The sequence below is a fragment of the Aulostomus chinensis genome, chromosome 2 (assembly GCF_037954235.1).
Source record: "Aulostomus chinensis isolate RoL2024-O1b breed Wild chromosome 2, RoL_Achi_v1.0, whole genome shotgun sequence".
Classification (NCBI taxonomy): domain Eukaryota; kingdom Metazoa; phylum Chordata; class Actinopteri; order Syngnathiformes; family Aulostomidae; genus Aulostomus; species Aulostomus chinensis.
Genome location: NC_141321.1, coordinates 9,165,321 through 9,180,800, shown reverse-complemented (window position 1 = coordinate 9,180,800; position 15,480 = coordinate 9,165,321). Strand labels below are relative to the sequence as shown.

General features: G+C 41.9%; 1 protein-coding gene across 5 annotated transcripts in view; it reads left to right on the top strand.

The window, feature by feature from the left end:
• glceb (glucuronic acid epimerase b) overlaps nt 1-15,480 on the top strand; it is a 60,535-nt gene that overhangs the window by 38,069 nt on the left and 6,986 nt on the right. For 3 of the 5 annotated variants that reach the window (XM_086226430.1, XM_086226399.1, XM_086226408.1), the window contains 2 exons: nt 7,781-8,310; nt 12,203-12,448. In XM_086226430.1, coding sequence (XP_086082556.1) covers nt 7,794-8,310; nt 12,203-12,448 — 763 coding nt within the window. In that variant the 5' untranslated portion in view covers nt 7,781-7,793. Of the gene's footprint in view, nt 1-3,255; nt 3,456-7,780; nt 8,311-12,202; nt 12,449-15,480 lie in introns of all 5 variants that reach the window. The other 2 variants (XM_086226419.1, XM_086226440.1) reach the window with 1 other exon arrangement.

Below are 15,480 nucleotides of genomic sequence, written 5' to 3'. Positions count from 1 at the left end.
GGCTCCTGAGAAGAAGTTGTGTTGTGTAGAAGTCAGGTTGGTACACCGCTGACAGCCCTATTTGACAACTGTTAGTTGATTGGTTTTTGCAATAATATGAATTCTAAGTCAAGAGAAATGACAGTCCATCATTTCTTTGAGAACTGAAGGTCAGTCAGTCTGGAAAATTGCAAAAGTTTTGAATGTGTCCACAAGTACAGTTGCAAAAACCACCAAGCTACTTCCTCACATGAGGACCTCCCCAGGAGAGGAAGACCAAGAGTCTCCTCTGCTGCTGAGGATCAGTTCATCTGAGTCACCAGCCTCAGAAATCACAAGTTAACAGCTGCTCAGATTAGAGCCCAGATAAAAGCCACACAGAGTTCTGGTAGCAGACACATCTGTACATCAACTGTTCAGAGGAGACTGTGACAACCAGGCCTTGATGGTTAGTTGGACCATCATTGATTCTTCCTCAAACACACCTCCAGGCTGTGTGAGTGCTACTTGACCAAGGAGGAAAGTGATGGAGGGCTGCGCCTGATGACCTGGTCTCCACAGTCACCTGACCTGAATCCAATCCAGGTGGTTTAGGATCAGATGGACCACAGAGTGAAGGCATGAGGGCCAACAAGAGCTCAGCATCTCTGGGAACTCCTTCAAGACAGTTGGAGAAACATTTCAGGTGATGACCTCATGAAGCTCATGGAGAGAACGGCGAGAGAGAGCAGAGCAGTAGTCAAAGCAGAGGGTGGCTGTTTTAAAGAATCTAAAATATAAATCATGTTTTGAGTTATTTCACATTTTTTTATTTCCTACATAATTCTATATGTGTTCATTCATAGTTTTGATGCCTTCAGTGAGAATCTACAATTCAAAAAGTCATGAACATAAAGAAAAAACATGAAATGAGAAGGCGTGTCAGAACTTTTGACTGGTAATGGTCGCCCAAACGTCTGACCTTGTCCTTTTTGGTGTCTGAAAAACCTCCCTCTCCCGAGCTTCCTCTGCTGTGTTTGCAAAACAAATGCATGTCATGCGGAGACACGTGCAAGGGTATATCAGAGTGTCGCCAGGCTTGTATATCCACCTATACTCACTCTCATTAGACAATTCCAGTCAACAATCAGTACAATCCACCACGATCTAGAGTTATCAAAGAGTGGTAATCACACATCGCTTTAATGATACTGAATATTGAAACAATAATGATAACCAAAGGGAATTTTACTGCTGTTTCCTGTGAAGCAGGCAACAGATACTTCTCAAGTTATAGTCATTATCAGTCAAAGCCATTACTTCCAGCTGCCGTATCTTGATCATAATCTGGAATTGATGTGTTGTCTTACCAAAGGCACATGACAGTCATGTCTTTTGAGAGAAGAAAAAGAATGTCTTGCTGGTTTTGATCATTTTCTGTTGGCATTCACAAAGACTGACAAGTCTCAAGTCTCAACAAGTCACTACCTGCTATTTCAGGCACTTTTCATATTGTCTGGCATGAGACAGGAGAGGCCTGCAAGATGAAAAGCTGCTTTAGATGGCAGTGCCTTTTTTTTGTGATCTGTTGTGCGTGAATATCTTCCAACAGGGTATATTTTTCACCTCCTGTCCAGTTTTGTCTTTTTTGTTGTTGTTGTTTTTAATTTCTGTGTAGTTTTTCTTTTAGATCACAACAGTGTTAATACCAGAGGGATTCTATGTGTGTCACGTATCTGATTGGAGCTGAGTCAGTGGGTAAAACAAACGTCTGTTAGTATCTAAGAGACAAGATGATGTTAAATGTTAACCATTTGATGATAATGCCAAAGATGCCCCATACAAACTTTTGCAGTTAGGTCTGAAAAAGTTTAGGTAACTGCAGGTGTTTGTCATTTTTAATGTTACAAGAAAGATGGATTTTGTTTAAAAAAACTGACTGCTGGAAACACAGGGAACAAACTGTAATATCTGCCACTACACCTGCACTGAATGATCCACCATGACATTCACCTTTTGGGGTTGTTTAACACCAAGTGAGACCCCTCATCAGGAAAATATTAACATTCTTTCCTTTAAAGCTTTGAATAAAAAGTAGTGTTGTTTTACTAATTAAAACAGGTACCTAATTAATAAAAGGTTGGTTTTTTTTTTGGCTCAAGCAACATTAATGAAGGCTTGTGTCTCAGGAACGTGTTACACATTTTGTTTGCCTTGGAATGAAATTGTATACAGCAACAGATTTACAAATGCTTTAATTCAAATTTAATTCAAACTCGTACGACAGAGCACAACAACTGCCTTGTACTGCATTGCTTGGTGACAGCTTAATTTACTGAACATACTGAAAAATAATAACTTTATTTGTGTGTGCGCTTTTAGAAAGCTGGGCCAGACCTATTGGTTCATCTACCATTAGTCTCATAGTCTGCAGCTCTGCCCCTGATGTTTCCTGCCATATTAAACACTGATGGGAACTTTATGGATAAGCAGTGTTAATTTCTTTGATGAAATGGTGACAAAAAATGTTCGTGTTAACTTTTTCATGGCAAAGACGAGATGAAGATAAGCTAAAGATTAGATCGGTGATCATAAAATGTGTCAAAATGTACGTTGTGATTTCATTGATGAGATGAAAAGTGAAGTTGTGAATGTAAAAAAGTTCACAAAAAGGACTGATTTTGGAAACTATTGGAAACAATGCACCCCTGTCTTTGATCGCCGTGTCATGCACGCTACATGCACCAGCTCCCCTCCCAGGTGGCGCTACCTCAGTCTCAAAGACAATACTTCTGTTTGAAACTCTGAAACAGTGCAACAGCAGATTTATTTCATCCTATTTCAAGCAGCACATGTGAGCATGTTGTGAAGAACCTGCAGGGATAAAACGCATTTATTTGTTGCCTTCTTGTTGACCAACAAAACCTCTCAAGTCAGTGACATTTTTAATAGTAAAGAAATTCCCATCTTGTTTTGAATGATGTCTGGTTATTGAGCAGAGTGAGTTCGTTAGGCAGCAAGCCAACAAGATGGAGAGAGAGACATAAGCTGATGGTCAGGGGACTTTAGCGCTTTAATAAAAGCGAGCGGCACAGTGAGCGATATGTTTCCCATGTTCGTCTGTCAGAGATTAAAGGCAGGAGAGAGAGAAATCACAACGGTGCTTGTCCTAACAAACCAAGCTAAACCATCCAAGATGTTTCCCGCAGCTGTAATAGTATTTCTCTCTAAGTTTTTCATAAGATCAGACATTGTAATAATACAGTGTTGTTCTGTTTTATTTCTGCTTCAACAAAGGAAATCGCCTGATGAGGCAGTCCTTCAGTGTGGCCCAAGGGGCAAATGTGTACACACTACTGAAAGAATGTGGCCCAGACCTCTTGTGAAGTCGTCTGTGAAGTCATCACATCCCAAAGGTCTTTGAGTGGGTGCACGCCTGGTATTACAGCAATGTGATCATATCACTCAAGACGGATCTTAGTACCTGAGAAGCACAGGTGTGTGTGTGTGTGTGTGTGTGTGTGTGTGTGTGTGTGTGTGGTGTGTGTTACTAGAGCAGCAAACAGTGTATTGGTGCAAGTCTGTGGGGTGGAGATATTTCAATAAAGTAAGGAATCCAGTTTTAACAGGAATTTCACACAAATGTAAGTGTTTCTGTCCATACCAGTCTCTGAGAACCATACCTCGAAAACCTTGAGGACATGTCTCCAAATTTAGCACAAAGTTTCACTTGGGATGGATTGATTGAATTTTGATGTTTTTACAAAAGTTAATACTGATACAAATCAAATATGGCAAAATGAAATGTCTTGGTAGATAAATGTGATAACGTGATCTCCCGAGGGTCGACTTAACAGTGATGTCATAAACCGGCGTGGCATTTATTCAGTTTCACAACTCTAAAAAACAATAACCTGTGTGCCTTTTTATTGAATTCCTTCACTACATGGTCTTTGGGCAGACATAAATTTTAAATGACAGTTGGTGGAGGCATACAACCGCAAGGCAGTTATATAGTTTGAAATGGCAATTTCATGCCTACAGTTACTTTCTTGTCGGTTCAAACCTCTAGAGCAAGTATTTTTAAACATTTTATGGAGAGGGCTTATTTAAGTGTGATATTATTGTTGTGTTCATTTATTTATCAACAAACTTCATTCTGTATTTTTCTACTTTGACACATGAACTCCTCGTCCAGTGTTCCTATTTTTCTTGTGTCAGGGTGTTGGTAAGTTCTGGAAGTGGGACATGGCTTAAGATGAATCTCCTCCTCGTCAATGTGTGGTGTTAGAATACTGTCCATGCCGCAGAGATTAAGCCCATGCCTGCCCATCCTGAAGCTTGTTTTCAACACCAGTGAAGAGAGAAAGCCAGTTATTTATTCCCTGACAGGATCAGTCCTGTTATCCTTCAGGATGCAGTCCCTAGGCTGTCTGACTCACACGCTCAGCTTTGTCAGAAATCCCGTCAGTCCACTCTTTTATCACTACCAGGTTGACATTTCTCTAAATATCTGATAGTTTTTATGAATGGCAATAATTTAAACAGTAAGAAGATATACAGTGCTGTAAGGAGACATCCATCACTGACTGCCTTCAAAACTTAAGTGTGTTTTTACCCTTTGTAGCATGAAAATGAGCCTGTTGTGTTTTCCAAGATGGTACTTGAAGAGATGGCAGCAAGCCGCTCAGCTCTGTCGCATCAAGTACTTTTCCTATGGATATTTTCAATGTTAATGCACTACTTGGGGCCAGTCGTCTTGTTTATTCCACAGGGAAATTACTTGCGCTTAAGGCAATGGCAAAAAACGGACTACGACACTGCATACCAGCTGAACTGAGGAGAAAGTACAGGGGCTCCAAGGCCTGTGTGAGGTAAAAGGCTAAGCTAAAGGAGGTAAAAGAGAGCTGAGGAAGCTTCTTCCCGGGAAAGCAGCAGTCCCAGACAAGGTGTCTCCCTGGCTGCTTAAGACCTGTGCTGCTAAACTGATGGAGCCACTCCAACATATCCTAACAAAGTGACATCCTACGTCGTCCCAGTTTTAAAAAAGGACGGGTCCAACCAACTGAATGACTACCAACCGGTGGCACTCGCATCTCAGCTGATGAAGACACTGGAGCGCCTCATCCTCAACCTCCTCAAGTGCCAAATGGAACTCGCCCAGGACCCCCTACAGTTTACATACCAGGCTGATGTTGGTGTGGAGGATGCGCCAAGCCCATTCGATCCCGGATGAGGGAAGAGGCACAGTGAGGATTCTGGATTTCTGGACTTCTCAAGTGCCTCCAGCCCCTTAGGCTCCAGGAAAAGGTGTTGAGGATACAAGTAGTATCCTGCCTAGTGACCTGGATCTCTGACTACCTCACCTTGTAGTACGTCAGGTTGAAGGACATCACACCTGGCTGTGGTCAGCAGCACAGGAGAACCCCAGGGGATGGTGCTGGAGCCTATCCCAGTGGCTACGGGCGAGAGGCGGGGTTCACCCTGGACAGGTCGCCAGTCCATCGCAGGGCCAACACATAGAGACAACCATTCACACTCACAGTCACACCTACGGTCAATTTAGAGTATCAATCAGCCTCGTCCCCTCTTGATGTCTTTGGACTGTGGGAGGAAGCTGGAGTACCAGAGAGCACCCATGCAGGAACAGGGATAGCATGGAGGCTCACACAGAAAGATCCTGTGATGGAGCCGGGACTGGAATCTGGAACCTTCTTGCTGTGAGGCGACAGTGCTGACCACTGCACCACCGTGCAGCCTGAATAAATAATATTCAATATGTAATATTTTGAGCCAATTTAAGTGTCTCGTCTCAACCACTTCCAGAAGAAGTACCTAAATTCAGTGCTTTACTTCCAAGCCTCAATTCAGAAGAGCCTCTTACTTTGCATTACCTCGACCTTTGCTCGTCAAAGCACCAGAGGAACTCCACTTTTCCATTTAGAATAAAAATCACCGAAGAGTGTATCTCTGTTCAAGAGGGTGCTCGCGCTATAAATTGACTCTGCAATGCTTGAGCAGATTACTATGGTCCAATTAATGCACATTAATTGCACTGACCTTTAGAAGAGGCCAGTTTAAGCTGAGATATTGAAATGAACTTAGGAAGTAATGATTTCCCTCCTTTCCCTCCTCTGTCTTCACAGGACCTGGCTCTGTCTTGCAGTAATAGTAGATTTCTTGGAGGACTATGCTGTAATTAGTGTGGAGGAGGGGACCTCGCTATGTGTATTGATTTCTCACTGGCTTGGTGAAAATGCCAGAGAAACAAAAAGGACATTTAAAAACACAGATCCTGACTGATTGGTCTGATTTGCACTGTCTGCTGTGTGATGTCTTCTTTCTTACTTTTTACCCCAAGCGAAACTGGATTTGTTCTAGTGAAGACTTCCCAATAACAATTAATTACTAATGTAAACCAACACAATTGGACATTGAGAAGCAGATCTAAGATATCTAGAGCTGGTGGACGAACCGAAAGCCTAAGTGATTTCATTGAGCGCACTGAAATTTAATGTAAAAAAAAATAAAAATCTTGACGTCCACAGATCTACTCAGACATCTTAACATTAAAGGATTGAACCAAAGGCCAGACAGGGTTTGTTTTTTTGTTCAGTGAGAAAGGACAGTCACATTTACACATGTGATAATCAAAGCACAATCCAGAGCTTCTTGCTGGGTGTAAACCTGCTATTCATTATGTGCAACCACACCATATTTGGAAGTACATGTTGTCAGTTATCCATATGCCGTACATTTGCTTGATGCTTCTGAGGAGACTAAACTGAAATGCGTGACACTAATTATAACTGATCATAATAATCAGAGGTTGTTCCAAGAAGCACATTTTGTACTTTTTAAGTGAGCTATAGCAGAAGGAAGAATGTCCCTCAGTGTGTTTAGATGCTCATTAGCAACCAAGTTACAGTTGGCTTCCTGCAGTAAACACATCTCCTAAATGCCATGTAAACAAGAAATCTAGTTCCTGTAATTGGGTTATGGGAATGGAGCAATCTGATTTACCAATCTGTATAGTTTATGGAGGAACACACACAGCTTTCCAGTCAGCTTTTTACATATGAGAATCTAGATCAGTGACCACAGAGGGATGAAAGGTTGAATTTAAAATTGAGCTTAAGCTAAAAGTCTCTTCAGGAGAGATAAAAATCCAGCTTTGATGCATAATCAGTTTTCCAAAACGACTTCAAGCGACATTTAGGAATAATCAGATTGAGAAAGAGTTCCATTTGCCTCACCACAGGAACTTTTCCAAAAGATCAGTCTTTGTTCTCTAGTCAGGGCCTTTAGCAAATAGGGCTGCTATGACACCACTGGATCCTGGTCCACAGTGCTGACTGTGCACATTTCTGCATACACTGATACCAGGTGGCTTGTTTATTGCTATCAAAAAATAGCAATTCAAGGCATCCTTGGCACTGAGGTAGTGCAGCACTCTTTGACATTGTCTATCAGCACAGGGGCCACCGGTGCCACCAGCAGCATGGTTGGATGGACTGGTAGCCATTGGGGGCAGTGCTCTGGTCTCACTCTTTCCTGTTCATTTTGCCACCTGTTCAAGTTGGAGGGGAACTGAGGGAAATAGTGTTGCACTGTGTCCCCTGGTAAAACTCATGTGGTGAAAAGATGTGGCTGACCACACCACATGAGATGGACGAAGCATGTGGCAGTCCGAGACATTGACCAGAGGGAGTAGGCCATCCACCAGAAGGGCTTGGCGGGGGAACTTTGCAATGGTGAAAGGCAAAAAGAAAGAAAAGCCCATTTGTGTTTCTAATGTGGCCCCGTGTGTTTGTGTCTGCAGGTGAGTTGCAGCCATGCGATGCCTGGCAGCCCGGGTCAACTATAAAACCCTCATTGTTATCTGCACCCTATTCACACTCCTCACCGTATTGCTGTGGAACCACTGCCCCAGTGACTCCTCCCTACACTTCCTGCCCCGTGCTGTCCTTTTGGCTCCCAGTCCCAAGGTAGGCGATGCTAGCATCAGCAGCCAACAGCACCCTCCACAGCCTCCAGAACCCCCACCTGTTGTTGGCATTACTGGTGGGATTAAATATGAAGAAATTGACTGCCTAGTCAATGATGAATCTATAGTCAAATGCCGACGGGAGGGCACAGAGATCTACATGCCCTTCAGTTGGATGGAGAAATACTTTGAGGTCTACGGCAAACTAGTCCAGTATGATGGCTACGACCGCTTTGAGTTCCAGCACAGCTACTCCAAGGTTTTTGCGCAGCGGGAGCCCTATCACCCCAGCGGAGTCTTCATGTCATTTGAAGGATACAATGTGGAGATCCGCGAACGTGTCAAGTGCATAAGTGGAGTGGAAGGTAAGATCCAACGTAATTTATTTATTCATAGCAGAGATGTGAAGGCATGTGTAACACCTTAAATCATATTATATTAAAATAACATTAGAATTCTGATAATGACACCAAAATCGAAATCAAATGCATAACTAAAATAAAATCAGACACTGGCTGGAAAAAAATCTGTCCAAAAAAATGGATTGTACATAATCCTCTGCGAGAGATTTGGCTATAATGGAAGTATAATAAACAACATGCAGCTACACAATTTTTATAACATGTAACCTATTATAGTGACATCAAATCTGATTAACAGAAGGAATTTTCACCTTTTTTGAAGCTGTTTCAGTCATTAAAATGCAAAGACTTATTCATATTTTAAAAATCTTCAGCTGACCATAGTGTATATCATTGCCTTCTTAAAATAATCCCCCAAGTCATTGTTTCAAGTTTTTCAGAAAACACTAAAAACTAGAGACAAAACATCATAAGGAGTTGATTTAGGCAAAAAAAAAAAAAAAAAAAAGGCAAGAACTGACTGGGGCTATTAGTTTAAGAAGGTGACAGTATTCAAAGTGAATTAACACTTACATTAAGACTTGATTAACAAGAGACTCTGCCACCTATATCTAAACCTTATTAGCCTTACTTCAATACTACCAAATGTGTTTTGGTTTGTTTATTTGGACGTGAGTAATTGTTTTCTTAAGCATCCCTCCTTAAAGTTTCAGTTTCAAGGTTCCCTTTAAAATAATCTCCAGGATGGATCAATAGCTCATTTCAAGGCTAATAGCTCAAACCACGTTGTCGTTAACGTGACTCTGTGCCCCACTCCCTGGAAGAAGTGCCACAGTACTCTTGCCTGAAGTTACTAACAGATACTCATCATCATTCTGATTTGTTATACTAGAACTAGCTGTCAAAGAAACTAAAAATAAAGCCTCGCACTCAAGAACTCAAAATTAGACGTTTGTAGTATTTCTTCACAGTCGTGATATTAGGGAGGATGGGAGGAATGCCACTAGAATTTCATTTTCCATTTGAGAGGCAAGCGTTTGTTTCTGTGTGAGGAGAAATAAATCATGATGTATACCCTGGCTAAGTCTCAGATGCAGACGTTGGCTTGATGAGACATGACGGCCAGTATCTGCTAAGACTAAATTGCAGTAGCAGAAAGAAGGTGTTTTCGCTAAGATTGACAATGCAATTTCCAACACTGGCATTTTATGTGCCACAAGCCGACTTTTTATGTTGATCACACAAACCCTACCACGCACAGGAGTCTTCATAATCATAGAAACTGGTAAGAGAATGACATCCCTGCAGTCAGGCTGAGTTTAGAATTAGAATTGTCCATCAAAAGCACTCTATTCTATATTTAAATATTTCCAAATAAACTGTACATGCAAAAAAAACTTAAATAATGCACTTCTCAGTGCAACTCTGAAGCCATGATTGACTCAGCTGAAAATATGGCAGAACTGACGACTGCAGGCTGTGAAAAACATGAAAGTAGTTGGAATGATCTATTTTAGTGTATAGTGTAGTGTTTTTTCCACTTACGGGTTAAATTTAAAAAAAAATGTGCATGGATTTAAAGTTTTTATATATTTAAATGTGGCATTTTATACATAAAATGAAACATAGAAGTTTATGTTTTGTTATTTGCGTTGTTCATATGTAACTGTACAACGGGCATCTCCTATTCTAGCCTTGTTTACCTGGGAGGTGCAAGATTTCACTGCATCTTACTGTGACAAAGAGGACAAGAGTCCACAGTGAGCACAAAGGTGACAGGAGCAAATCACGCTGGAACTTTTGGGTTCACAGGGTTAAACCGTTTCATGCACCGCAGGTATGCGGGGGAAACATACAGTATAAAAGGCATATGTACCTCTGGGCCCAGCAGCAGCAAAGACAGTAATCCTCATCCTGCCATTTCCAGCAGACCAATTCTCTAAGTAGAAACAAGTGAAGTCACATCCCAGCACACACTTGTTCTCACACTCAATTTACCAAGGTCCATTAATTAAGCCCAGGTCTCCTTGCTATTAAACACTCCACATGCACAACCATACTCACCTCTCATCAACGTAGCATATTTTTATAGGTGAAAATAGCAGTTCATTAATTAGTCTGTCACAGGCAGAGGCGCCGCTGGGCTTCAACAAGGTCACGGGGGCGTTTTTATTCCAACACTCTCTGCTGCTCATGGAAGTTATTTAAGAAGACCCCTAGCAACATACGGGAAATCTCTGCTGATGATGACGGCACTCTGTGGGAGGAAACTTGTCCCCGGATGGAACATCTCCCAGCAAGATTAAACTATTTTAATCTACAATTTATGCTGGTTTTTTTTTCTTTTAAATGTTACATTATTGGGATTTGGGTATGAGAACATTATTGATATCACTGTTATTTTTCACAAGTAATTTTTAGAATTGCAGTCATTCGTCAACAAACAAAGAATTCCCTTAATGTTTCTGTCAACAGAAAAGCTCTTGAAAACACACAAACATTTATGTGCCTCTGCATCCCTCGCTGATGGTTTTATCATAGAGGCTTGTAAATAAAGGTCTGACTGTTCCTAGTTGTAGCACAGAGTCAATGAGACAAAGAGATGAATTAGTGAATAATGCTGTTCTCGCTCCGAGGGAGCTGTGATTAGTGGAAGTACTTAATCTTCTCTAATAAATGTCTTTCTTTTTTTTTCCCTTTCTGACTTCTTCACTGTCTATTCTACTGCAAAACAAATCACACAGACATTCACAAATTCCTTTTCAGTCGAACTCCGGTGACCTTTTTAAACGTGCGATAAAATACACGCAACTTCTGATAAGCACGTATGAAATAGACGCAGACTTCCTGACTGAGACATCGTCTTTGAAACCAGTTGTAGTTACAGCCAGATTGTTTTGTTTTTTTCTATTCGCAAATACAATGATACAGTTGAAATTCACATGTCAGCTTGTTCTCAACCAGAGGTGTGGTGCAGGAGGTGAAGCTCGTCCTCGTGACTCGTTTTTGTGTTTTGAATCAAATCCACGTTGCCCGGGAATCCAGCGTCTTTGTATTTGCATAGGTTTTGTACAGCTCCCAATCAAATACAGATTTTTAAATTGGTTTGAGTGACTAACATTCTAATCGGGAACACAGCAATCGTGGACACACTGTCACAGCTGCTCTGATAGGATGATGACACTTTTGTCAGCTTGGTGCTGCTATGCTAACCACAGATCACCCGCGCCAACCTCTGTGCGGGGTGAGCTCATCTCACATGAAGCTGGATGGTTGAAGCCAGTGCATCCATGATCTGAGGAGGCGATATGAGTTTGACTTGTTCATGTTCTCTCTAAGCCACAAGGTGCTGAAGTGAACTATCTGTTAATCAGACTGAGTCTTCCGCCTGAGCTGTTTCTGGCTCTGTGAGCAGGAAAGCTTTCCTCCGATAAAACGGATTATGTTCAATTACACCATAGCATCCAATCATCTTCTGTGGTGGGTTTTTTTTTTTTCTCCTAACCTCTTTGTCTCCTGTTTTTGAGTGACTATTTCCCATTGTCCTCTATTTCTTAAAAAAAATACATAATTGTTGTCTCTCTGGTATCGTCAGTTGTAATAGCACTGTAATGAGACTCTGCACATGACAGAATCAGTTTTTCCTCGAGACAAAAAAAATATATTGTGACAAGATCCAAAAGGAGTATGTGCTTGAAATAGACTACAAAGAGCTTAAATGGCAACACCTGAAGCAAAAGGCCAACGTTAGCTCAATGTTTTTTATTTTTGTATGCTTTAAGAGGAACAAAAAAAGAGACACAACTACAGACATATCTATGATCGCTAACATGTAAGGTGTTTTTTGTACTTGTTTAAAGTCATCTTTTTCCATCTCTTTGCTCTCTGCCCCCAGGTGTGCCGCTGTCTACTCAGTGGGGCCCTCAAGGCTACTTCTACACCATCCAGGTTGCCCAGTATGGCTTGAGCCATTACAGCAAAAACCTGACAGAGCACCCACCCCACGTGGAGGTCTATGATACAGCCGAAGAGAAAGATAACCAGGCCAGCTCGGCGTCATGGAGGGTGCCGAGTGGCTGCAGTCTCATCCGTGTCCGTGACAAGACTCGTGCCACCTTTGTCCGTCAGTTCAGTGCTTCAGGTGCGTAAGCCTTCCGTGAGCCCAGACGGCCTCTGGCACAGTGCTTGGCTTCTGTAGGAGACCTGCTTCTGGCTTCTTGGCTTCTGTAGGAGCCTGCTGTGATCACTGTTGCGTTAGTGGAATACCAACATGCTGTTTGAGGGTGGACCCACATTCTGATGATATATTTTTGATGATGCATTGACAAATAGCAGAAACAACATCACATTGTTCCTCCTGTTTTTTTTATTAAGTCTGACAGTGATAAGATTTGCATATTAAGAAGGTTCTCACGGATACTACTGACAGAAATGCAGTAGCCAGGAGCATGAACAGCTGAAGCTGAAGGGACACTTGTCTGCATATGTTATCTCTCAGACCGTACATAACCCTGAATTCATTCTGTCCTCTCCACTTATCAGTCAGGAATGATTGACAAACACCTGCGAGCACTTGCTGCATGCAAGTCAGACTTACTTGAAAGCTTTTATCCAGTAAAGAATCCTCAGGTTTCCCCTGACCCAGTCTTCCTCCAATTTTTAAATGTGGAACGTAATTTCGGGAGAGTGTAAATCAACAGAAAAAGCTTTTGAGGCCTTGTCCTCCCCTCGTAACCTACTTTTGGTGGGGCTGTTCAGTTACGTGTAAAGTAAACGCAGGACAGAGGTGGACATGTAAAGCTGAAGTTTTAATTTCCCTTACTGATGAGATTTTTAACATTTATAGTGCAAGCCAGTGAACCTGTTAAAACATTGAGGAAGCTGCAGATAACGGTGCTGTGCGTGCGTGCACCCTCGAGTTTTGAAATAATTACAATGCCAGACAACAAGAACACTGACAGGAAGAGGGAGAGAGCAGACCTAACAGAAGTGAGTCCTTACCCCCCCAGAGGTTCCTCACAAAGTATGAAGAGCACTGGCTGACATGCCTCCTACGTACACTTAAAGGCATACAGTTATGATGTTGATATCCACACGCATGAACGTGTGTGAAATGATCCCAGATGTCCAAACTCAGGGCTTCAGCTTGCTCTGATACGTATGATGAAACACTGAGAAAGCGTCCTCTAGGTGAAGCACGAACACAGTAACCAGCAGCTGCTGGGAGACGACCACAGTCAGAACGTGCCACTCACAAGGAGTGACACATAATCTCATGTTTTTCACGCGACAGAATCCCATGGAAAGACTAAAGCAGCAGTGTGTTCACTTGCACCAGTGATCCAAGAGTAGGTCCACAGCTGAGATGAAGTCACATAAAGGTCTGCCATCTTGGCTGAAGCTTGGTCCTTCTCTTGAGATCCTCACGTCTCGCTTCTCATTGTTCCAACATCTAATTTGAACTTCTAGAGTGTGGAATGCTCTGCTTTGTGCTCGACTGTTATTTTGTGTCCCTTTGTCATCAGAAAACCCTTCAGGAAAAGCGTGGTAAATATACAATTTATTCCCACTATTTGAGTATTTTTTCCTAAGTTTCTTACTCTGACTTCAATAATCACAGTAATACTTGAAGTTGCCCGTTATTTTGCGGAGGCTCATGTAGCCTCAAGCTGCTCCATTGTCAATTATTTATGAACAATCATACTTGAAATCATCAGAGGTGATTCAACTGAACGTCCTCAATATTTGTAGACTGAAAATATGGTGCGCTTTGAGAACCTCACATCAGCATCGTGCCTTACCAAAATAACCTAACTAATGTAATCAGTAAGTTAATGCCACAAATATGAAAAGCAACAGTGACATCTTTTTTATCTGTTTGTCATGTAATTACTTGCGCGTAATTAATATGTCTGAAGAAAAGACCAATTTTGCCACTTTCAATAAAACTGAAGGACAAAGCCACAGTCCCTGGTACATTTAATTGACCATATTCACACTATGGAAGGCTCATTAAGACTCTAACCTCCCTCAAACTGTGTCGTTGATTATTATGTGCTGCCTTTTCACTGAATAATCTATAAAGACAGAAACTGAACTGTACTCAGAGCCACGGCATGCAGCTTCCCTGCTTTGCTTTGTCTCGTGTGACATTTAATATCTTTGATTCAACAAAACAGACACCTCAAAGACATGACCTTCAAAACCAGGAGGATGACATTTTCACTATTTTCAGACGTTATATAACCTGAACAGTTATTAGGAAAATAGGCAGCAGATTGATAGAGGATGAAAAAGCAGGTGAGTGGGCAGATTCTATACCTATAGTAATACTTTTATATTCAGCTTTTGGTAAAGAAACTTGTAGACATTCCGCTTTTGCTGACAAATGCTGGACATGATGCAGAGGGCCGGTGTGCATTTGGTCCTGTCATTTCAATCCAATTATATTGGACAAAGGTGGTTCTACAGTTCTAAAGCGGCCGAGGCTGCACACTAGTTTTGGAGGGTTTATTTCTGGAATTGGCAGAAATGCAAACCGTTCAGCCGGTGAGCTGAACGGCGAGCTGCCTTCCTCTCCTCTGATCTCCTGCTGATATTTCCGGGGCACACTGTCCTCAATTTGCTGCTGTCTCCACTGTAATTTTCCTCTCCCCCCTCCTAATTCTTTCATCATCAACAGTTTCTTTTCATTTCACCACTTTGCTCTTTTTTTTTTCTCCCTCTCACCTTCCTTAACAGCCCAACTCATCATCATAGGTCTGGTCCCTGGGCTTGGTTTTCTTCATCACTCCTCCCTCACCACTATATTTTCCCCCATTAATCTCTCTCGTCTGCCTCTGGATTTCTGTCTGTCTTCTATTTACTCATCCACAGCCCCCGATCAGCCCTCTTCCTAAACATTACCATCATATTGGCTTCATCTATTTAACGCCTTTCTCTGCTCCCTCATCTGAAAACCCATCTAAACTCTGCATGTTGACTTCCTCTGCTGTCAAGTTCTTTGCCTCCCTCTTCCTCCTCCTCCTCCTCCTCCTCTTTCTTTTTTGTTTTGGTGTTTCATTTTTCCTCCTTACTGTATCTAGGGCACTGGTGTTGAGCAGCCTCTCCAATCCTCTGACAAGTGGATCAATCGTTGGTCCCCAGATAATAACTTACTATCTACCATCTGCA